General features: G+C 43.4%; 1 protein-coding gene across 2 annotated transcripts in view; it reads left to right on the top strand.

Moving 5' to 3' along the window:
- The first annotated feature begins 505 nt into the window (after positions 1-505).
- Positions 506-24,461, top strand: part of ATXN7L1 (ataxin 7 like 1) — a 125,290-nt gene continuing 101,334 nt past the window's right edge. For both annotated transcript variants that reach the window (XM_040412725.1, XM_040412714.1), the window contains exons 1-2: positions 506-646; positions 1,072-1,140. In XM_040412725.1, coding sequence (XP_040268659.1) covers positions 550-646; positions 1,072-1,140 — 166 coding nt within the window. In that variant the 5' untranslated portion in view covers positions 506-549. The remainder of the gene's footprint in view (positions 647-1,071; positions 1,141-24,461) is intronic.

Genomic DNA, 24,461 nt, shown 5'->3' with positions numbered 1-24,461 from the left:
GTATCGTTTGTGTGAAAGAAGCCTTTGGGTAGATTAACACGTGGCAGATTTGTTGCAGAGGTTTGCATTACAAATTTCCAAAAAGAAAATATAAAAAATAAGGTTAATATTTTAAGTTTTTTCAGCTAAAGCTTAAAACTTTTGAGGTGATAACAATAACCCAGAATGGTGACAAGTTTGCTTCAGGAGGCACGGGTTTGGTTAAAATAAATAAAATTATACATATATATATATATAACCCTCTAAAATAAAGCGCAGCGTCCTATGCGTTTTATTACTTTGAATTCTTGGTAAACGTGCGGTTTATTTGCAGTCTCCTGACTCCTCGCCTCACAGACTGGGAAGCAGAGCTCCCTCTCTGGTCGCCGGCGGCACTGCAGCCAGAACATGCCAAACATGAGCATGGAGGATCAGAGACACAGTCGCTCGGCTTCCCCCTCCCCTCCAGTCAGCTCAATGTCGGAACGTTCCGAAGATGACGTCACGGAGCCTCGAATCCCGTGTCGCTCCGCTTCCGAAGGAAAGGAAAAGCAACAAGAAGGAAGAGCAATGGCGACACTGGATCGCAAAGTGCCCAGTCCGGAGGCTTTTCTGGGCAAACCGTGGTCCACCTGGATCGACGCAGCTAAAATACACTGCTCCGACAGTAAGAACACGGCCCCATCCAATTGCTGTGTAACCGATCAATCAGCCTGGCACAGCCTGGCTTTCTATAGGCATCTAGATTGATATATAGAAAATAAAAGTGAGAGACCGGTCCCTGGTGTCCCCCGCGCTACTCCCTGTGGTCCTGGTCAGAGAGACAAGCCCCATGGACAGCAGAAGACATCTAGAAAGAGGGAGCCTGAGTGTGTGGGGATTTACTGGGTGTCTATTAGAGAGAGGCCCATCCTTTAGTGCTGTCTGTGCTCCTCTGTGCACTGGGGCTTTGCCTGTGTATCCCATCCATATGTGCTATAGGACAAGTGCATGGTGCCCATGCAGCGTGTGTGGTGGGCATGGAGGGGCCACGCTGAGGCTTCCCATTCACTGAGGTCTACATCCTGACTTTGGCTTTTCTTTCTCCCGCAGATGTAGATTTAGACGAGACTGGAAAAGACGGTGGAAAAAGCAGGGAGGTCATGAGGCTTAATAAAGAAGGTAAGTGCTGTAGGTGTACATGGGTACCCCCCATTGAGTATTGGGTCGCCATGTTGACCAGCGAGCGTGGCTCATACCTCAAGGATACTTGTCCTGAAAGGGGTTTTATAGGGTGGTGTAAGCATGTTTGTATTGAATGTTGGGCCCTGAGAGCACGTGCTCTCCTCCGAACATGGCCACCTTTTAATGGTTAGCGGTATGGAATCCATCAATCTCTAACCATAAGGTACGACCGATCTTGGTGTGCTTTCCAAGTGGCTACTGTTGCCCAACTTTTGGGGTACGGTCGTCACACGTTCTGGTTTCTTGATACAATTTTGGAAGCCAAGATCAGGAGTGGATCATAAAAGGAGAGAAAGTATAAAGAACAGGTCTTCTCCTCGTCTTCTTTTTTTAATTTGGCTTCCAGGTGTGGTCATACCCTTAAAGAGGACCTTTTACTAAAATAAAAGATACAAACATGGAGAGCGGCACCCAGGGATCTCCCTGCACTTACTATTATCCCTGGGCGCCGCTCCGTTCGCCCGGTATAGCCTCCGGTATCTTCATATGTTAGGCTGCACCCAGTGGAACCTGCCGGCGTCTCCTTCTCCCAGGCTGTAGCGCTGGCCAATCGCAGTGCTCAGCTCATAGCCCGAGAGGCTTTTTTCTCTCTCAGGCTATGAGATGAGCGATGCGATTGGCCAGCGCTACAGCCTGGGAGAAGGAGACGCCGGCAGGCTCCACCCAGTTGAGCCGAACATATGAAGCTACCGGAGCCTATAACGGGAGAACGGAGCTGCGCCCAGGGATAACAGTAAGTGCAGGGAGATCCCTGGGTGCCGCTCTCCATGTCTGTATACTTAGTTTACATTTTTTATTCTAGTGAAAGGTCCTCTTTAAGGATGTCTTCCATTTTTGGTTTGTCTCAAGGGTTGTCCTCAAATCCTTTGGGCTGTAAAATTGTCAAAATGACTGCTAGAGTGATCTAACTACCGCCACCTTAGTATGAGGTCATGTCCTGCAAAATCAGTTCTCAGGGCCTAGATTTCTTCAGCATAGTATGGAGCCAACCAATTGCATTAGTACCTAAAGGTACTATTACACTGACAGGTTCTCTCCCCATCAATCGCCTGCTCGCTAGAGGAGGAGGCTGCTGCTATTACATTGGGCGATCTCCTCCTCAGTGTAGGGACGAGCAATCTGTAATGCCATCGCTCGTCCCTATACTTATTGTTTGCTGGCACCAGAGCACCTATTACACGGCGTCGGCACACAAGGATTTTTAAACATGTTAAAAGATCCTGATGAACAAGCGTTTGCTCATTCATCGGGTGATTGGCGACAGTATTACACTGCCAGATGAACGCTAACGAGTGTTACTATGATTATCCATTGGTATAATAGGGCCTTAACTGTGTTGTTTGGCATCTTTAGTTTTATTGCTTTACTTCGGATTTACTTCCGTAAAGGTATCATTGACTCCTACAAAGTAATTCATCCACTGCTTGTAGAATGCTTTCACATACTCTGTTATTTCAGATGTGTTTCCCCTAATAACCCCATAATTCATGTTGTAAGACAAACCAGATTTGGTGGTCTGGAGGTTATATTGGCCTTAGGACGGAATATTTTAACATACCATGGTCTATACTGAAACATTGTAACTTGAAAGTATATTCATCATACAATGCCACAGAAGCTGCTGATCTGAGGCACATGTGATTACCTAGAAGATCCAACCAATCGGCATGGGCATCTCGCTGGTAAAGCATTGGTATTACTGAAGTGCATGCACTGATTGCTGCCTAGTAGCTCCTCTCTATGGTACAGTATGCTTTTACATGTTCTGTACCGCTATCTACTTCTGCCAGGATGAAGTGCTGTCTTGGACACCAAGTGGGGATGTCTCCAGGTTATTTTTCTGGGAGTTGTAAAAATGTTACTGCACCTGGAAAGTGTCTTCTTTTTCACCAGAATTTGTGGAACCCAGTTGCTGTGCCAAATATATTGTGTGTGTACCATAATTTAGTTTCATTTATGACATGCTAGATAACTTTTGTTCCAACTTTTTGTCTGTGCCTTGTTTTGCTGCAGTTTTAGGCTACTTTTCACACTTGCGGCAGTGTGATCCGGCAAGCAGTTCCGTTGTCGGAACTGCCTGCCGGATCCGCTGATCTGGATGTGACTGCAAGCATTTGTAAAAGACTCATCCGGATGCGGATCCGTCTCGCAAATGCATTGCAAGAACGAATCCGTCTCTCCACTTGTCATGCGGACAGACGGATCTGTCTTGTATCTTTTTTCACATTTTTACTGGTCTGCGCATATTTTGAATGCTGGATCCGGCACTACTACATTCCTATGGGGAAAAATGCTGGATCCAGCATTCAGGCAAGTCTTCAGTTTTTTTCGCCTGAGATAAAACCGTAGCATGCTACGGTTTTATCTTTTGCCTGATCAGTCAAAATGACTGAACTGAAGACATCCTGATGCATCCTGAGCAGATTACTCTCCATTCAGAATGCATGGGGATATGCCTGATCAGTTCTTTTCCAGTATAGAGCCCCTGTGATGGAACTCAGTGCCGGAAAAGAAAACCGCTAGTGTGAAAGTACCCTTAGGGTACTTTCACACTTGCGGCAGGACGGATCTGACAGGCTGTTCACCCTGTCGGATCCGTCCTTCCGCTATTTCGCCGTGCCACCGGATCGCCGACGGGGTGGAGCTCCGGCGCAGTTCGCGGTGAGAGGCCTCCGGACTAAAAGTCGAACATGCAGGACTTTTAGTCCGGCGGCCTTTCGCCGTGCACTGCCGTGCTGCGCCGGAGCTCCGCCCCGTCCCCATTATAGACAATGGGGACGGAGCGGCGGCACGACGGAAGGACGGATCCGACAGGGTGAACAGCCTGTCGGATCCGTCCTGCCGCAAGTGTGAAAGTAGCCTTAGACAGTTTTTGATGCATGTTTTGGACAAAAAGACACAATCTCCAAGGTCGTATAAAAAGTGGTGAAACATCCTGATGCTATAAAGCTCTATGGCATGATGTCGCACATACAGATTTTTGTGGTGCATTGTGTTTAGTCTTCCCTTCACTTTCTAAAACAACATCACAGATTTAGATGTGGTTAACAATTCCAAATCTTAAATTTGGTGCAGACTAAAAATTGCGCTGGTACAATATTCGGGTGCAAAATAAACCTAAAGGCCTCTTTCACACAATCAGTATTTGTAAACCAAAACTAGGAGTGGGTCCAAAAAACAGAAGAGGCACAAATATTTCTATTATACCTTTTCTCTGTAGGTTCACATTCTGGTTTTGGCTTACAAGTTCCGACCAAATACTGACTGTGTAAAACAAGCTTAAATCTGTTCTCTAGTCATTTTTTCTAATCAACGCTTGGTAATAACCTGTGGAAGTAATATTTTTCTACATAGTACTCGTCCTTCACGCCTCCGATGTTGTGGTCTGTACAGCCCGGGCAGCAGGCTCTACCACCCAGGTTCTGACCGGATGTGGCCACTTTTTTTTACCTGTTCAGCTGCATTTACTATTTACTATAAACTACTATAAAGATCTTCCTTCCACAGGTTATTGCCAAGCTCTGATGAGACGAAATGACCTGAGAACCCCTTTAAAACCTTATAAAAACCTATGCAGTACTGTGAAGAAGCCCCTGTCCAATGATTTACATCTTCCATCTTTCTGTATTTTATAATAGTATAATATTATATTTGTTTTCTTATTTTGAGTTCACATTTTGGAACCAATTAGTTATGGTTTCAAGTAACAATGGTTTCAACTTACAATGGTCGTCCTGGAACCAATAAAAATTGTGACCTGAGGGACAACTTGTAGAGATGCTCTTGGAAGCTGTTCTCTTTGGCTTTCTTTTTGCACTATTCATTGTTGGCATGCTACATTGGAAATCACAAGGCAGAAACCAGGAATCCACCATTAGTAAACCTAATTTTGGTTTTCGTGTCAGTGCCAGACAGGTGCTCTACTTTAGGTGCTTTCAGTTGTCCACTTGCGCTTTATTACCGGTATGTATATTAGTCCTTTTTTTTTCCGCTGCTGTCTTTTACATCAATTTGCCATTTTCAGGAAAAGTTTCCTTGTGATAGTCTTGACTGTATAGTTTTGTATTTTTGAGTGTTCAGTGGTATTTGGAAGAGCGCTCTTTGTGTCTACTGTGTGCACACTTACTGTGATCGCTTGATGTAAAAATGTCAAGTGCAGTTGATGTTCTAAGAAATGGAAGTGCTGCTTTTCTGAGTGACACACCAATCTAGTCGTATAATAGCCTGTGTTTTAAGTTGGCTCCTGTTGACTAGTCAGCAGTGAAATTGTTCCACCAGACAATCGTTCCACCAGAGACAACTTTTATGTCAAATGAATGAAGTTTTGGGTGTTGCATGTACGCTGAATATTGTATATTTTTTTTATGTCGGAAGCATGTATTATATTTTTCGTTAGAACTTAACGAACCAACCTTGCATATCTGAACTTATTCCTCGAATATTTTGATATGCTCCGCACTTTTCTATCTATCTATCTATCTCTATCTATCTATCTATCTATCTATCTATCTATCTATCTATCTATCTATCTATCATCAATTTACTGGAAATGTGTCTTTGGTCTTGTGAAAAAACATATGAAGAGGATTACCCACATTTCCCATTCTCCCCCAGACATTTTTGAAGGGTCACTGAGCTTTCAAAAAACTTGATATGTCATAGCAACATATCAAAGGTTTTGATTGGTGGATATCTGAGTGTTGAGACCCTACCGATTGCTAGAATGAGGAGAGAGAAGTGCTCACATAGTGTGTTGTCTCTCCTCGCTCGGTGAGATGGAAGTGAAACAGGCTCATAGACATCTCAGTGACTCTTTAACAACTGCATCTTCTAGGTTTCTGTACCCATAATGCAACCATATCACTAGGGGCTGTGGCATCTGGAAGACCCATCTTCCTAAGTCCTTATTCAAACGAATATCATTTCCATCTGTTTGCTGCCATGTGTACTGTACAATGGACAGCTCAGAGACCGATACAAGTAAATGGTGCTGTCTACACCTCTGGCCATGCTCCATTCTGGTCGGTGTCTCTTGGCACATGGACCTGGAGACAACCATGTCCGGTAGTCTCCAAGTTCTTGTCCTACAGGAACATGTGAACCTCAGAGCTGCATTAAAAATCATCCTTGTGTTTAGTTTTTTGATATGGCTGTCTGAATAAGGCCATAACTGAGCATAATGATGTACATATATGTGCCATTTCTTCTGGTGACGTCACATGGCAGATGTTGGGTTGTTTCGGGTATTGAAATTTCGATACCCAATTGATACTTTTGTACCGGTTTCGATACGATACCGGGATTAAAAAATTTTCGATACTGGGCTGCGCTGCTGCGCAGTCTAGTATCACAGAACTTGGAGCGTGCTGCTGTCACTCTCTCCCTCCCCCCTATGCTGCTGCTGCTGCCAATGAGGAGAGACGGGAGGAGGAGGGGCGGGCGCACTGCACCACCAATGAAAGTTAACTTCTAATACAAATGCAGAAGGCGGCAGAATCACATAGCCGGCACCCTGCCTCCATTAGAGGGCGCCGCGATCAGTCGTAGTTAACCCCTCAGGTGCCACAGCTCCCTTTCAGAGGCAGGGTGCCGGCTATGTGATTCTGCCGGCACCGCCTCCTGTATTAAAGGTTAACTATCATTGGTGGCGCAGTGCGCCCTCTCCTCCTCCCCACTATTAAAAACATTGGTGGCGCAGTGCGCCCTTCTCCCCCCCAGTATTACAAAGATTGGTGGCGCAGTGCGCCCCCCCCCCCTCCCCAGTATTAAAATCATTGGTGGCAGTGGCCACAGGGTCCCCTCCACTCCTCCGCATTGGTGGCAGTGGCAGCTTCTGATCGGAGCCCCAGTAGTGTAATCCTGGAGCTCCGCTCGGTTACCATGGCAGCCAGGACGCTACTGAAGCCTTGGCTGCCATAGTTGGCTCCCTTGCTGCTGTGTGCACTATGCACAGGGCAGCAGGGAGAGTGTAAAGTCCTATTCACCCTAATAGAGCTCTATCAGGGTGCATAGGACAAGGGATTAAAAGATACCAGGTTCTAGCCCCTAAGGGGGCTAATAGTTAGTTATTAAATAAAGTTAAAAAAAACACAAATATTAAAGGGAACCTGTCACCAATTTTATGCTGACCTCACTGAGGACAGCATAAAATAGTGACAGAAATGCTGATCTCAGCAATGTGTCACTCATGAGCTAATAGTAAGTGGTTGCTGAGAACCAGCATCATAATCATTGCAGTCCAGGCCTGGAAAAGAGTCAAATCTACCTGAGAAGAGTCCTGGTTATCCATAATCTCCGGCTCTCTCGCCCATCTGCTGATGATTGGCAGTTCTCTCCTAGAGAGAAAGGGAGACAACTCGGTAGAAGCCTGCCAGTCATCAGCAGGTGGGCAGGGAGAGCAGGAGATTGTGAATAACCAGGACACTTCTCAGGTGGCCGTGACTCTTTTCCAGGCCCAGTCTGCAATGGTTGTGATGTTGGTTCTCAGCAACCACTTACTTTTGACTTATAAATGACAGACCGCTGAAATCAGCTCACCTGTCTCTACTTTATTCTGCCGTTAGTATGGGCAGCATAAAGTTGATGACAGGTTCCCTTTAAGTATAAATCACCCCCTTTCCCAATTGTACATATAAAATATATAAAGAATAAATAAACATATCACATATTGCCAAGTCCGAAAAGTCGAAACTATTAAAATATAAAAAAAATCTATGCGGTGAACGCCAGAACAGAAAAAAATAACTGCGCGATTCACCATTTTTTAGTCACCTTGTTCCCCCTAAAAAATAGGATTGGACTGTTCCATAAAATGCGGAATGCACGCGGCTTTTTTTTTGTGTTTTATTTTTTTCGCGTGGTATCGAGTATCGCAATACTTTTTTATGGTATCGAAACTGAATAAAAATGTTGGTATCGAAACGACCCTATGTACATCTGATACATCCATTCTTAAAGGAGTTCTCTTGGGCTTTAACTATATTCTATGTTTCAGCTAACCTATGGAAGGAAGAGACTTTCAGTAGAACTTCCCCTTCCGTTGCGCTGCCGATTTCGCAATGTTGGCTGTGATGTAACTGCCCATTCTGTTTAGCTGCACGAACATAATCACAGCCGAGATTGCGGAATCGGTGGTGAAATGGAATGGTAAGTACTGCTGGAAGTCTCTTCCCTCCACAGGTTAGCTGAAACATAAGACATAGATAAACCCCTTAGGCCCCTTTCACACGGGCGAGTATTCCGTGCGGGTGCAATGTGTGATGTGAACGCATTGCATCCGCACTGAATCCTGACCCATTCATTCCTATGGGGCTGTGCACACGAGCGGTGATTTTCATGCATCACTTGTGCGTTGCGTGAAAATCGCAGCATGCTCTATATTGTGTGTTTTCCACGCAACGCAGGCCCCATAGAAGTGAATGGGGCTGCGTGAAAATCGCAAGCATCCGCAAGCAAGTGCGGATGCGGTGCGATTTTCACGCACGGTTGCTAGGAGACGATCGGGATGGAGACCCGATCATTATTATTTTCTCTTATAACATGGTTATAAGGGAAAATAATAGCATTCTGAATACAGAATGCATAGTAAAATAACGCTGGAGGGGTTAAAAATAAAATAAAAATAATTTAACTCGCCTTAATCCACTTGCTCGTGTAGCCGGCATCTCTTCGGTCTTCTTCTTTGCTGTGTGCAGGAAAAGGACCTGTGGTGACGTCACTCCGGTCATCCATCACCATGGTAAAAGATCATGTGATGACCGGAGTGACGTCACCACAGGTCCTTTTCCTGCACACAGCAAAGAAGACAGAAGAGAAGCCGGGCTGCGCGATCAAGTGGATTAAGGTGAGTTAAACTATTTTTAAATTTTTTTTTAACCCCTCCAGTGCTATTGTACTATGCATTCTGTATTCAGAATGCTATTATTTTCCCTTATAACCATGTTATAAGGGAAAATAATACAATCAACAGAACACCGATCCCAAGCCCGAACTTCTGTGAAGAAGTTCGGGTTTGAGTACCAAACATGCGCGATTTTTCTCACGCGAGTGCAAAACGCATTACAATATTTTGCACTCGCGCGGAAAAATCGCGCATGTTCCCGCAACGCACCCGCACCTTTTCCCGCAACGCCCGTGTGAAAGAGGCCTTAGAGCGTATTCTGTAAATCTGGTTTCAACCATATTGAAAGGTAGATTATTATTTTGTTAATCCTGTTTATTTTAAGTGTAGACAGTGGTTGTGTTCTGAAAGCTTCGGCTGTTTAATGCTTATAAATTTTTTACAGGCCAAACAATTTTCCGGTTTTTATATCTTTCCACCTACGCGTTCTCGATGAGGAATGGCGTATAAAGATGCAGTGGCAGCACCGAAATACTCTGCTTTGAAAGGTCCTTACTGGATTTTTCTCAGTGGCTTAGGACTGTAGATTCACAGAGATGTTTTTTTTTTTTTTTTGTGTGGCACATTGACTAATAGTAATAAACGAGAAGTTGGAATTTTATTTATCGGTAATATATACTAAGTTCCATAATTATCACCTCCCGGGTATGGAATTATTGAAATTGCCTGTCGATTGGGTCTGATGTTATGTCCATTAAGTGCTTAAAGGGGTTTTCAGCAGCTAGATGTTATACGTTGTCAGATCAAAAATGTATGTACTATGGTTTTCAAGATCTCTGCTTGCATGACCAGGACAGATTTTTATCACCTGGAATTTAAATTGAAGGTTCTTGTTAAGATCTCATTCACATGACCGCGCTGTGTTTTGTGGTTCACAAATTGCAGAGCCGCAAAACATGGATGCCGCCCGGAACGGGCGTTCTATTATAGAAATGCCTATTCTTGTCCGCAAAACGGACAAGAATAGGACATGTTCTGTCTTTTTTTCAGGGCCACGGAAACGGAGCAACGGATGTGGACAACACACGTTGTGCTGTCTGCATCTTTTGTGGCCTCTTTGAAATGAATGCTTCCGCACCCGTTCCGCAAAATTGGGGAACAGATGCGGACCCAATCGTACGGTTGTGTGAATGAGTCCTAAATGACTGCAAGAAGTGATTTTACTGCCTCATTTACACCACCATTTTCATTTTGCGAAAAGCAAAGTGTGAACACGTGAAACATGGAGACCGGGTCAATGGGTCCGCACTACGATGTGGGGTCCGTGTTTTGCAGATCCCTGGTTTGCCGTCCGCAAAATGGACAGGGTCTTGTGAATGAGGCCTTAGCTCAGATATTTGCAGAGGTAGTTAGTGCAGTGATGTAGCGGTTACACCAGATAAACACATCATGATAGTCAGTCCCATAAAAATGAATGGAGCAGTGGACCAACATGCGCACCGCCACTCCATTCAGAGAGGGGAATCTAAGTCCATAGGATCCATTGCAAAACAGGTCTGTTGTATAGTTCATATAACCTTAAAAATTGGAAACAATTTCATTAGTGTGAACGGAGCCTAAATAATTTGCCTCTTCTGTTTTGCAGTCCATTGAACTGTTAAGTGGTCATATACATTATATTAATTGTGTGCGAACTCACTAATTTCATTGGGACCTGTCAATCAACTAATGTGTATGGGGGAGTTTCGACTTTCCCTCTGCTTTTGATGTGTGTGTGGTGGGAGGAGGAACAGGCTGTTAAATTTCAACATGCCTAATCCTTTTCTTCTTAGAGCAACTGTCCACATGATCAACCCTATTAAACCAGGAATATAGCCTGGTAGAGTTGATCATGCTGGTTAAAACAATACCCTGATTATGTCTGTTTGTTGCCCAAGAAAACTGCATTTTAAATGATATGCATTGACTTTCCTGGAGCACCAAGTGGCTGGCCAGAGCCCTCAGAGCACCAGTTTGTTTACACCCCTTCAGCTTTTGTCCCTTCCCCTGGATTGACAGGGCTAGACATTAGTACTGACCACTGAACCATTGTGCTGCCCATATTACATTGTGCAGCGTATGTTTATTGTATACTGGAAAAACTGGCAAATATGTTAAAGGGGTATTCCTATGCTACCGCTGGGACCCCGCTGTATCTCCGGAACTTGCATAGAAAGGAATGGAGCGGCTGCGCACATGTGCAACCGGCTGCTCCAGTCATTTCAGGGGAGCAGGAGGAGGCATGCAGGGGGTACGGGCCCCCATTCTCGTATTTGGTGGGGGTCCCAGTGGTAGGACTGATAGTTGTTGTTGTTGAAAAATATTCCTATTGGAAATCTTGGACCCTGTCACGCAAAATGAAAAGGGGCTACTTGCTAGCAAAGAGAGCTATTACTTTTTAGTTGTCGTGTATACGTTATACTATGAAAGTGTCATTTTTACAGAAGTTTTAGAGGGGAAAATCTGATCGGAGCACAGTTATGATGCAACTTTATTTCTTCCCTCCTTCCAACCTTTTTTTCTGGTTGAACTTTAATCGTATTGTTTGTCTACCTTTTGCCAATCCAATAATCTATTTATTAATCTAGTCAGAATAAAAAGTAAAAAAAAATGCATTGTATGAATGTTTTTAAGGGAACTTACACACACACAAAAAAGCCAGAATAAGCACAGGTCAGACTTTTTTTTAGCTTTTTTGATCCTGTGGTCTTTGGTGCTTTTTTCTATTCCCCCCCCCCCCCTCAAAAAGTGCATTTAAAAAATGAATATGTGCCTGTACCCTAAGTCTGCTCTGATTTTTAGCCTTTAGGCTACTTTCACACTGCCGTTTCTGGGTCCGCCTGTGAGATCCGTTTCAAGGCTCTCATAAGCGGCCCCTAACGGATCAGTTTAGCCCCAATGCATTCTGAATGGATGCGGATCCGCTCAGAATGCATCAGTTTGGCTCCGTTCCGCCACCATTCCGCTCTGGAGGCGGGTTTGGTGTCCGCCTGGCGGTGCGGAGACATACGGATCCGTCCTGACTTACAATGTAAGTCAATGGGGATGGATCCGTCTACATTGACACAATATTGGTGCAATTATAAACTGATTCGTCCCCGATTGACTTTCAATGTAAAGTCCGGACGGATCCGTTTGACTTACACTTAGACTTTTTTTTTTACTAAGTTATGCAGACAGATCCGTTCTGAACGGATACCAGCGTTTGCATTATAGGTACGGATCCGTCTGTGCAGCTACCAGACGGATCCGCACCTAGCGCAGGTGTGAAAGTAGCCTTAGATGTAAACAAATAGGTTTGATATATTTGCAGCAAATAGAGATCTTGAAAACAATGAGAAAGCTAACAAAAAAAGATATTAGATGTAAAACTCATTATGAAAAGAGTAAGCTTAAAGGGGTTTTCCAGTATTAAAGGGGATCTGTCACCACAAAATGCAGTGCCATCTGACAGCACCATGTTACAGCGCAGGAGGAGCCGAGCAGATTTATATATATTCAGTAAAGCCTGTCATTTATATGTCTGCTTTTTCCACCTACTGTGAACAGCTATTGGTACAGGAGGGAGACGTTATCAGTGATGGCATAAAGGCCCCTTCTCACTGCTAGATATAGCAGACGATTGTCGGGAAAGAATCGCCTACTCATCAGTGAAGGAGACCGCGGCATTTACATGCAGTGATCTCCTCCACAGTGTAGGGAGGAGTGATCACTTATGCCATTGCTCGTCCCCATACATGTTCTCTGTGATTATCTGGCCGAGGTAAAGGAGCCTAAAGTGTGATTGATACCTGTCAGGCCTCCATGTCCATAGGACACAAGATGGCGGCAGTCACATGACTTGCCTTAACCTATTCCTCCTGCTGTCTCTGGCTTCCTCAGCTGAGGGGTGTTAAACAGACACAGAAGACTCTGCTGCCTGTATCTAGTTACCGTTCAGTGCCTCTGCCGAAGTGGACGGAGCCAGGGAAAGCCCGGAGAAGCAGTCATTTGAACAAGACGGCCTGCTGCCATCTTCCATCTTATGCATGAAGAGGATGCCAGCCTTCTCTGTTTATATTGCAGTTACGGGGGCGGCCAGTTGGCTTCACTGTCAGAACTGGAGTAGCATAAAAAGTCATTTATAGTCATATGAGTCCAACTTTACAATTTATTTTACATTTGTATAAAGTGGCCAACCCCTTTTATTTATGAAAACCTTCAATGAGCCCAACACTCCCTTATCGCAACCTTGTGAGTTTTCTTAGAACACCTTACTGGGTTAACCTAAAAAAAAAAATCCTTCTGAAGACATATATTTTAGACATTTATTGTATTCATTTCCTCTTGTTGGTATTGTAAGGCTCTGTTCACACCTTATTAATGTGTCTATCAGAGGGATAAGTCAGGAGTATGCCCTAACTACACCTCTGACTAAAATCTCTTATGGTGGTGACAAGCATCAGCATCTGAGGTTCCATGTGATGACCTCAATGTTAACCAGTCTCATGTCTTAGTGGAACTTGGTGACTTCAGACTGCTTAGGCCTCTTTCACGCGGGCGTTGCGGGAGCGTTGGGGAACACGCGCAATTTTTCCGCGCGAGTGCAAAACATTGTAATGTGTTTTGCACTCTCGTGAGAAAAATCGCGCATGTTTGGTACCCAAACCCGAACTTCTTCACAGAAGTTCGCGCTTGGGATCGGTGTTCTGTAGATTGTAATATTTTCCCTTAATACATGGTTATAAGGGAAAATTATAGCATTCTGAATACAGAATGCATAGTAAACTAGCGCTGGAGGGGTTAAAAAAAAGTAATAATAATGTAACTCACCTTAATCCACTTGATCGCGGAGCCGGCATCTCTTCTGTCTTCATCTTAGCTGTGTGGAGCAACAGGACCTGTGGTGACGTCACTCCGGTCATCACATGATCTTTTACCATGGTGATGGATCATGTGATGACCAGAGTGACGTCACCACAGGTCCTGTTCCTCCACACAGCTAAGATGAAGACAGAAGGAGATGCCGGCTCCGCGATCAGGTGGATTAAGGTGAGTTAAATTATAATTTTTTAATTTCTTTTTTTAACCCCTCCAGCGCTATTGTACTATGCATTCTGTATTCAGAATGCTATTATTTTCCCTTATAACCATGTTATAAGGGAAAATAATAATGATCGGATCTCCATCCCGATCGTCTCTTAGAAATTGTGCGTTAAAATCGCACCGCATCCGCACTTGCTTGCGATTTTCCCGCAACCCCATTCACTTCTATAGGGCCTGCGTTGCGTGAAAAACGCTGAATTTAGAGCATGCTGTGATTTTCACGCAACGCACAAGTGATGCGTGAAAATCGCCGCTCATTTGAACAGCCCCATAGAAATGAATGGGTTGGTATTCAGTGCGGGTGCAATGCGTACAACTCACGCATCGCATTTACGCGGAATACTACAGCACATTATTAATGGTCCTTTTACACGGACCAGTTTAGCAGGCAGGGAAAAAGCAAAGAGTCCTGCTAATTTCCTGATCGTCAGAGGAGGTGAGAACTTTATGTAAGCAATCATCTCTGCTGTATGGGGACAAGGGATCGCTAATGTGATCACTCTTCCCCATAGAATATCATTGTTCTGGGGCAGCAGATCTCTTATGTACGTAAGAAATGATCAAGGAGAAAGGTACGATCGTTTGTTTATTTGTTGGGTGATTGCTGGCACATTTACACATTTTAGTGAACAGAGAAAAGAAATACTTAGGGAGTATTAATAGTGTGTTTTTTTAGATTTAACATTACTGATATGTTTCAAGGATAGTGGTCTCCAGTCTGTATCTGGACGCTGTCAGGGCATGCTTTGAGAGAAACAGTTTGCAAACCACAAACCCAGGATATGTCATCTACTGTATGCATGGGCAGTAATGGTACAAGAATGGGGGGGCTGGAGACCCAGGTGTAGAGGGAACAGATCTCCGGAGTACAGAATGTATCAGCTGTTCACTAGGTAGTGGATACTGTGCCATGGATTTCACCCTCTGCATTGCAAGGTGTGAAATCTGCAGCATAAATAGACATCTACACTGCACGTCAAGTTATGTCCTCATAAGGCTACTTTCACACTGGCGTTTTGGTTTCCATTTGTAAGATCCGTTCAGGAGTCTCACAAGCGGTCCAAAACGGATCAGTTTTGCCCTAATGCATTCTGATTGGAAAAGGATCCGCTCAGAATGCATCAGTTTGCCTCCGTTTTGTCTCCATTCTGCTTTGGGAGGCGGACACCAAAACGGTGCTTGCAGCGTTTTGGTGTCCGTCTGACGAAACTGAGCCAAACGGATCCGTCCTGACACACAATGTAAGTCAATGGGGACGGTTTTCACTGACACAATATGGTGCAATAGAAAACTGATCCCTCCCCTATTGACTTTCAATGGTGTTCAAGACGGATACGTCTTGGCTATGTTAAAGATAATACAAACGGATCTGTTCTGAACGGATGCATGCGGTTGTATTTTCTGAACGGATGCGTTTGTGCAGATCCATGACGGGTCCACACAGTAGCCTTAGTCGCGAACATTTTTGACAATGTGTAATTTTTATTTTTTTTATTTCATCATTTTGCTACTGCTCTAAAATGCTGCAACTTTTCTGCATGGAAATCTGTTTTTGAAAATCTGCCACATTTCCGCCACATGTGGATGTACCCTGAATATCCCGTTACTTTTTAAAGCAAGATGTGAGTTTCTAGAGAAGTCCTTCTGACTATAAAATCCAAAGCAATGTCCACGGACATTTGGACAAACACTAAATTGTTTGCATATTTTATCTACTGTGGTATGCATAGTTTCGGATTCAGCCATGTGTACTCAGGAATCTTGGAAAGGTTTCCATGAAAACATATGACTGAATGTGATCCCATTCTTATCGCTATGTGACGCTGTATTATGTCCGTCTGAATTCAAGAGAGACTTCACCTCAGGTCAGAAATACAGACCCATAATTTATGGCAAGTCATCCCGAAACATATAATTGGATCGGGAGAGCAGTGTTGGCCCGGGAAGCAACTTTTAATAAGTACCAATGAAAAAGTAATTAGTCTAATCAAAGTGGGGGGGACGGGACATGAAATAAAAAAAAAAAAGTTAACCCATTAAATGCTTCATGGTTGGTGTCCTGTGATTCACAAATTTGATTGGAACTGAATTCACGTGCCACAGAATTTTGTTTCCCCAACCCCTCTTCCCTTAGTAACCCCTCTCTATCTCCCCCACCCACAAAGATTTATCATATGCACAGGATTAACACTTGTCCGTTTCAACGTAGATTTCATTTGTATCAAACGGATCATATTTTCCTATATCTGCTCTCCTACTTCCATTCAAATGTTTCTTGGGGATGGTCTAATATCCTTAGTTTCCAGGATTTGTAATAGTTTTGGACACTCTAATAACCATGTTAAAAAAAATAATAATAATTGAAATCTATGCGCATATATTTGTTTTGTATTTTGCTTTTATATAATTTTATATACAAGTGTATTCTCTTTGTGACGTTAGTTGACGTGAAGTAAGTTTTATTTGCATTCCTTTGTTGCACCGAGTGTCTTCACATCTAACATTGTTGTGGTCAGCAGGACATGCTTCAGACATGATTTGGCATTTATAAAAGCATACCTTTCACTAGTCAACATCATATGTGTGTCTTTGGAAGGACTAATAAGAAGGAATGCAAGATGTCTCAGGCTAGAACATAGGTCATGTGCTGGGGAAATAGAGAAGTTGAGTAAGAATTAAAGAATGTCCTAATAGCTCTGTACTGCAGTTCTACAGCATAGCATTGGCACTCCTACTTCTATGCAATGGTAGCCTAAAATCACTCATTCTTTTGTTTTCTGAAAAGAAAACAAAACTTTTGATTTTCTTGGAACTTATAGTATTTTATATATGAAAATGTCCAAAATTGAAAGAAATATTCATACAGAGCACTCGGGAAGCCTTCCGACCCATTCACTTTCTTCACGTTTTATTATGTTACGGCCTTCTGCTAAAAAAAATCTAGTTTTTCTCTATCTCTCTGCACTCAATACCTCATAATGACACGGTGTGTCCATAATTTATTGAAAAGGAAAAATTTTAATATTGCATTGATCCTATGAGATACCGGACTGGTATTGCAGCGCACGGCGTCATGGCAACCAATGACACCGTGCTCTTCTGCAATGCCAGTCCAAGATCTCGCGGACCGTGTTCCACGGACGTCTGCATGAGGCTTCAGTTGAACCACATCCCAACTGCTGAAAAAACACCCCCACAGCATGATGCTGTCACCACCATGCTTCACTGTAGGCACGGTATTGGGTAGTGCCTAGTTTTCTCCAAACATGACACTTAGAATTGAGGCCAGAAAGTTCAATCTTGGCTTCACCAGACCAGAGAATCTTGTTTCTCACAAACAGCCGAGCAGCGCGCTCGGCTATTTCTGTCAGCCCCATACAAATATATGGGGAGTGCACTCCACTTTAATTTCTAAGGGGGCAGACGGAAATAGCCAAGCAGATTTAGGGCATCTCGCCTCGTCTGAGAGTCCTTTGGCTGCTTTTTTTTTTTTAAAACTTTCATGTGTCTTTTCTGAGGTGGGGCTTTTTTCTAGACATAAAGCCCAGATTAGTGGAATGCTGTAGTGATGGTTGACCTTCTGTATGATTTTCCTATCTGCACATCGGATCTTTGAAGCTAAGCCAGAGTGACAGTTGGGTTCTTGGTCACCTCTCTTATAAAGCTCCTTTTCCCCTTAGTTTGTAGGCTGGCCAGCTCTATGAAGAGTCCACGTTGTTTCACATGTCTTCCGTTTAAAAACTATGGAAACTACTGTGCTGTTGGGAACTTTCAGTGGAGGAAATCTTTTTGGTACCTCTTCTCCAGATCTGTCACACAATCCTGTCTCTGAGATCTACAGGCAGTTTATTCTTCCCCATGGCATGGTTTCTGCTCTGCTATGCATTGTCAGCTGTAAGACCTGGGACCTGAGACAGGGGTCTGTCTATCCAAATCATGTCCAATCAACTGAGTTTACCACATGTTGACTCCAATCAAGGTGTAGAAAGCAGCTCGTAGATTATCAAGAAAAATGGAAGGCCCTTAGAGCAAAATTTCAAGTATCATAGCACTGAATGCTTATATCCATGTGAAATTGTAGTTTTTCCTTTTAAATATGTTTGCAAACATTTATAAAATGTTGGTTTCATTTTCTCATAAGTGCAGATTGATAGATTATTATTTTTTTTTTAACACAAGACCACAACATAACAAATTGTGAGAAAAGTCAAAGGGTCTAAAGACTTTCCAAATACACTGTATCTGGCACTTGCAACAAATTTGAATAGAACATTTGGAGATTTTTTTTTTTTTTAAATGAATTTACGAATTCTTGCTTGGGCTACGTTCACATCTGCTATGGACAGTTTATTAGGAACCTTTATTGCAGATTTCATAGTTTTTGAGAGGAATGGTAGCACTGTTTTCAGGACTAAATGCCTTACACCACAGTGGAACCCAACAGACCCTATGCCTGTTACCAGCAGTGTCTGCTGGGCCACGGATCCAGAATTGGGGTTTCCCTTTATGACGTAAAACACTACACAGATATGAATAGAACCGAAGACTTTGTTCACATCTTGATTTAAAGGCTCCATTAGCATATGTAGTTACCCATTCAGGAATGCAGAAAAAAAAACATTTGCCTCTAATGTTAAATGCTTCTAAAATCAAAAGTTTTTTTTTGGGGGGGGGGGGGATTTAATATTTGCGGTGTTTTTGGTGTCAGTTTTCTGTTTCTTAGTTTTGTGTTGCTGCAACAAATTTACGACGTGCCACTGGGTTTATATAAATTTGGCGTGAGTGGCGATATGATTTAGCCACTGTCGGTGAAAGTACGCCATGGACAAGTCACATAAAAAGCACAAATATTGCATGATTGTGATATTTTTATGCCACAAAACTGGCGTAGCAGATTTAAAAAATGTCCCTCTTTATGTTTAAGTTTGACAGAGCATCAAAATCCAGTAGCTCCAAGCCTGGGTCTTACACGCTAGCCCTCAATAGCAGATCACATATGTTAAAGGATTTGGGAGAAATTCTGCAGCCCTCAATGTCTTCAATGCAATTCCTAATTTATTCACCAAGAATGCATTCTTGATGAATAAATTAGGAATTGCAATGAAGACATCGAGTGCTGCAGTATTTCTCCCAAACCCTTTGATTGTCAGGGGCCCTCTGGGCTAGGGCCTAACACTGCTGGCACCGCCACTCTATTGGCTGTCCAATTTGGACCCAACAATAGTACTGTTTAATGTTGGAGGCATGTGTCTAGAGTCAGCCACTGCAAATTTTAAAGGGGTTTTATGAGATTCTTCCTTAATATCAGAATGGCAGGGGCCCAATACATGGGATCCCCACTGATCAGCTGTTTGAGGAGGCCACGGCGCTCACCGCCGCCTTGCAGCTTACGAACTACATTGCCATCCACTGGATAGCAGCTGTGCTTGGTACTGCATCTTAACCCAATTCATGTGAATGGGCCTGAGCTGCATCTAGGCCATGTGACTGATGAACTTGACGTCACTGGCAGGGGTGCCAGAATCTAGGAAAACCACCTTTAAATGAATGCTTCATACTTCTTTACTATAGATTCTGTGGTGCTAGATTCAGGAAATGAATAGTGGAAGGTTTGGATGTTCTACTATGTGCTTGTGATATCTTTTAGGCTATGTTGGCTCATTTTTCTATGTTTTTCTGCTCTGTATTATTTACAGGAAAACAAACATCTGTTAATGTTCCTATTGATTTCAGTTGGATTTTTGTGTAACTGTTAATATTTAAGTTCTCTTCCTTCAGGCTCTAGTTGCTTTTGGTTGGCAGAACAGCATTACAGATCCAATAAAAGTAAAAACTAACCCATCATCGAGTCCTCAGAAGTGGAAGTATTGACACTAGAGCGAACAGGAGCAACAAATTAAAATTGTTACTTCGATATCTTTTGGGCTTGGATAACTGAAAAGAAATAAAAACGGATACTATCTTTCACTTGGGTAAACCACTTATTGTAGACTTTTGTGAACAGCCCACTCCAGGATCCAGTGTCGCTTTACTCAGTAGCCAGCTAATAAGAACGATCATAGAGTAGAAGTAGAAAACAACCCTACGAAGGCTGTGAAATGCGGTCCATGTAACGGCCACATTTCCCGGACAAACTGTGGCTCGTGTGAGCCAGTGGCGGATTATAATAGGCACGTTCGGGTCGGCAGCCCCGGGCCCGGCATCGCTGGGGGGGCCCAATGCTGACCCGAATGCCCACCTGCTGCGGCGGGGCACGGGAGCATATAGTTCCCTGCCTCGCCGCCTATACGTGGTAGTAAAAGCCTGAGGCAGACGTGCGTGATGTACGCGCGCCTGCCTCACCATCACGGACACGGGTAAGTATTTGTCTTTAGTTTTTGTGCGTGTGCCAACTTTGGGGGGGGGGAGAGGAGGTCATATCACTGCAGGGACAGTGGGGGCAAATGATTACACGATGGCAAATTACTTAATGGGGGGGCAGTGTGGGGCAGATTACTTAATGGGGGGGCAGTGTGGTGGAAATTGCTATATGGGGCAGTGTGGTGGAAATTGCTATATGGGGCAGTGTGGTGGAAATTGCTATATGGGGCAGTGTGGTGGAAATTGCTATATGGGGCAGTGTGGTGGAAATTGCTATATGGGGCAGTGTGGTGGAAATTACTATATGGGGGCAGTGTGGAGTAATTACTATATGTGGACAGTGTGAGGGAAATTACTATATGGGGGCAGTGTAGGGGTAATTATTACTATATGGGGCAGTGTGAGGGAAATTACTATATGGGGGCAATGTGGAGGAAATTACTGTGTGGGGGAAATTACTATATGGGGGTAGTGTGAGGGAAATTACTATATGGGGGCAATGTGGGGGAAATGACTGTGGTGTGGGGGACGTTGCTATTGGGGAGGCACTGTAGGGGCCTTTCTATTACAGGACATATTAGGGGACATTATTTTTGGGGACATTATAATTGCTGTAGACACTATAGGGATCTTTGAGATAGTTTATCAACCTGGTGTAAAATAGAACTGGCTTAGTTGCCATAGCAACCTGCAATCAGATCTCACCTTTCATTTTTGACAGCTCCTTTGGACAATGAAAGGTGGAATCTGATTGGCTACTATGGGTAACTAAGCCAGTTTTACTTTACACCAGTTTGATAAATGACCCCATTATGTCTATTAGGGGGTCACTATTTTTTCAGCAGTATAGTACCTGGGACATTGGGGAGCACAGTGGGCACAGTATTGGGGGTGGCAGCAGGATGACACTGTGGGGACACCAGGATGGGGAGGTTGATGGAAAAATTTAGAAATCTAACGTGTCTGTGTAACAAACTCTGTAGAGACGATATGCGGCTGAAAGAATTTGTCATGGGGGTCTGGGTCAGACGCAGGAGAAGAGGAAAGAGAAGGTCTACATGACAGGAAATGTTTCTGGATGTAAGAGGTATGTCTTTTTTTATTATAATCATATGTATTTTAAATTTGGCAAATTTGTAACAGCCCAGATAACAGTGATAACTTTCTGTGTGCAGATAATGTAGTAGATGTTCCATGCAGTCCTATGTAACACCCCACATAACACAATAGTTCACAGTGTTATGTGGGGTGTTACATAGGACTGCAGGTAACATCTATGACATCTGTACTCGGAGAGTTATGAGATGGTGGGGGTCAGACTCCTGGTACCCCGCCAATCTGCTGTTTGAGGAGACCGCGATGTTCCAGTGAGCGCCGTAGCCTCTTTGCTTCTTACCAAGCATAGCTCTGGCCATTTGATAGCACTGCGCTTAGTATTGCAGCTCAGACCCAATCACGCAGATGGGACAGAGCTGCACCTAGACCATGTGAATGAGGAATGTGATGTCATATGGCCTAGGAAAAGACTGTGGCGCTCACGAAGCACCACAGCCTCTTCTTACAATTTTTTTTTTTTTTTTTAACTAAAATGGAGCGAGGGGCCAGAGTTGGGTAGACAGCCCCGGGCCTATCATGTACTTGATCCGCCTCTGGTGTGAGCTGAACTCACTGCATCATATTAATCTATAATGCTGTGAGATCCTGTCCTCTTAGCATCATTTGAGTACAAGACTGGAACTCATTGCATCATGGATCACTATGATGCAGTAAGTTCAGTTGACGTGAGCCACGGTCAGTCTGAGAACTACAACCATCACACCAGACTGCATTTCACGGACCACACAGCTATGTGAAAGCAACTTTAAAAGTTAGGTCCCAGTAGGAAGTTTCTAAGCGTATTAGAAGCTAGCTGATTCCTTAGGTTTGCCTAGCCCTTTGTGAATTAGATGTCTAGAAAATGGGAAGCTGGTTCAGTGTTCATGCTCTTTGTTGACAGGGGTAGGGTACGCAGTCTGAGTGACGATTGGCATGTGTTATACATGACTTTATATTTTAATGCCGTATGGAGATCCGTCTCCTTACAGCATTAAACTGTATGGTCTCCAGCGAGGCAAAATTAGTTGTTACTGAAGTCTCTTGATTATTAAACTTGAAGACCATTTTAAAACAGGTCCTACCAACTACATTAACGATGTTGGATGAAGATTTAGGGATTTAAACAGTGGGGTGCTGTCTAAAACTAATACAAATAAGTCACAGGGGCCTGATGGGATACACCCAAAGCTATTAAAAGAGCTTAGCGGTGAACTAGCAAAACCATTAACAGATTTATTTAACCAATCACTGGTAACAGGAGTCGTCCCAGAAGATTGGAAATTAGCAAATGTTGTGCCCATTCACAAGAAAGGTAGTAGGGAGGAATCGGGCAACTATAGGCCAGTAAGCCTGACATCAATAGTGGGGAAATTAATGGAAACCATACTTAAGGAGAGGATTGTGCAACATCTAAAATCCCATGGATTGAAAGATGAAAAACAGCATGGGTTTACTTCGGGGAGATCATGTCAAACTAATCTTATTGATTTTTTTTGATTGGGTTACTAAAATAATAGATGGCGGAGGGGCAGTAGACATCGCTTATCTAGACTTTAGTAAGGCTTTTGATACTGTCCCACATAGAAGGCTTATTAATAAATTGCAGTCTTTGGGCTTGGACTCCCATATTGTTGAATGGATTAGACAGTGGCTGAGGGACAGACAACAGAGGGTTGTAGTCAATGGAGTATATTCAGACCATGGTCTTGTTTCCAGTGGGGTACCTCAGGGATCTGTTCTGGGACCCATATTGTTTAATATCTTTATCAGTGAAATTGCAGAAGGCCTCGATGGTAAGGTGTGTCTTTTTGCTGATGACACAAAGATTTGTAACAGGGTTGATGTTCCTGGAGGGATACACCAAATAGAAAAGGATTTAGGAAAACTAGAGGAATGGTCAAAAATCTGGCAACTAAAATTTTATGTTGATAAGTGCAAGATAATGCACCTGGGGCGTAAAAACCCAAGTCCTAACCTCAGTATCTGAGGAAAGGGATTTAGGGGTCATTATTTCAGAAGACTTAAAGGTAGGCAGACAATGTCATAGAGCAGCAGGAACTGCAAGCAGAATGCTTGGGTGTATAGGGAGAGGCATTACCAGTAGAAAGCGGGAGGTGCTCATGCCGCTCTACACAGCACTAGTGAGACCTCATTTGGAGTATTGTGCTCAGTACTGGAGACCATATCTCCAGAAGGATATTGATACTTTGGAGAGAGTTCAGAGAAGAGCTACTAAACTAGTGCATGGATTGCAGGATAAAACTTACCAGCAAAGATTAAAGGACCTTAACATGTATAGCTTGGAAGAAAGACGAGACAGAGGGGATATGATAGAAACTTTTAAATACATAAAGGGAATCAACAAGGTAAAAGAGGAGACAATATTTAAAAGAAAAACTGCTACAAGAGGACATAGTTTTAAATTAGAGGGGCAAAGGTTTAAAAGTAATATCAGGAAGTATTACTTTACTGAGAGAGTAGTGGATGCATGGAATAGCCTACCTGCAGAAGTGGTAGCTGCAAATACAGTGAAGGAGTTTAAGCATGTATGGGATAGGCATAAGGCCATCCTTCATATAAGATAGGGCCAAGGGCTATTCATAGTATTCAGTATATTGGGCAGACTAGATGGGCCAAATGGTTCTTATCTGCCGACACATTCTATGTTTCATATGTCTTTTTCTGAGGAGAGGCTTCTGTCTGGCCATTCTGCCATAAAGCCCGGATTTATGTTTGACCTACTGGAAGTTTCTCAAATCTGCACACACAATATTTGGAGCTCAGTCAGAATAACCATTGTTTGCATCTCTTACCAAGGCACTTCCCCTCTGATTACTTT

This window comes from Bufo bufo, chromosome 1 (assembly GCF_905171765.1).
Source record: "Bufo bufo chromosome 1, aBufBuf1.1, whole genome shotgun sequence".
NCBI lineage: Eukaryota > Metazoa > Chordata > Amphibia > Anura > Bufonidae > Bufo > Bufo bufo.
Note: the sequence above shows the minus strand (reverse complement) of the source record. Positions and strands in the feature narration are given on the sequence as shown.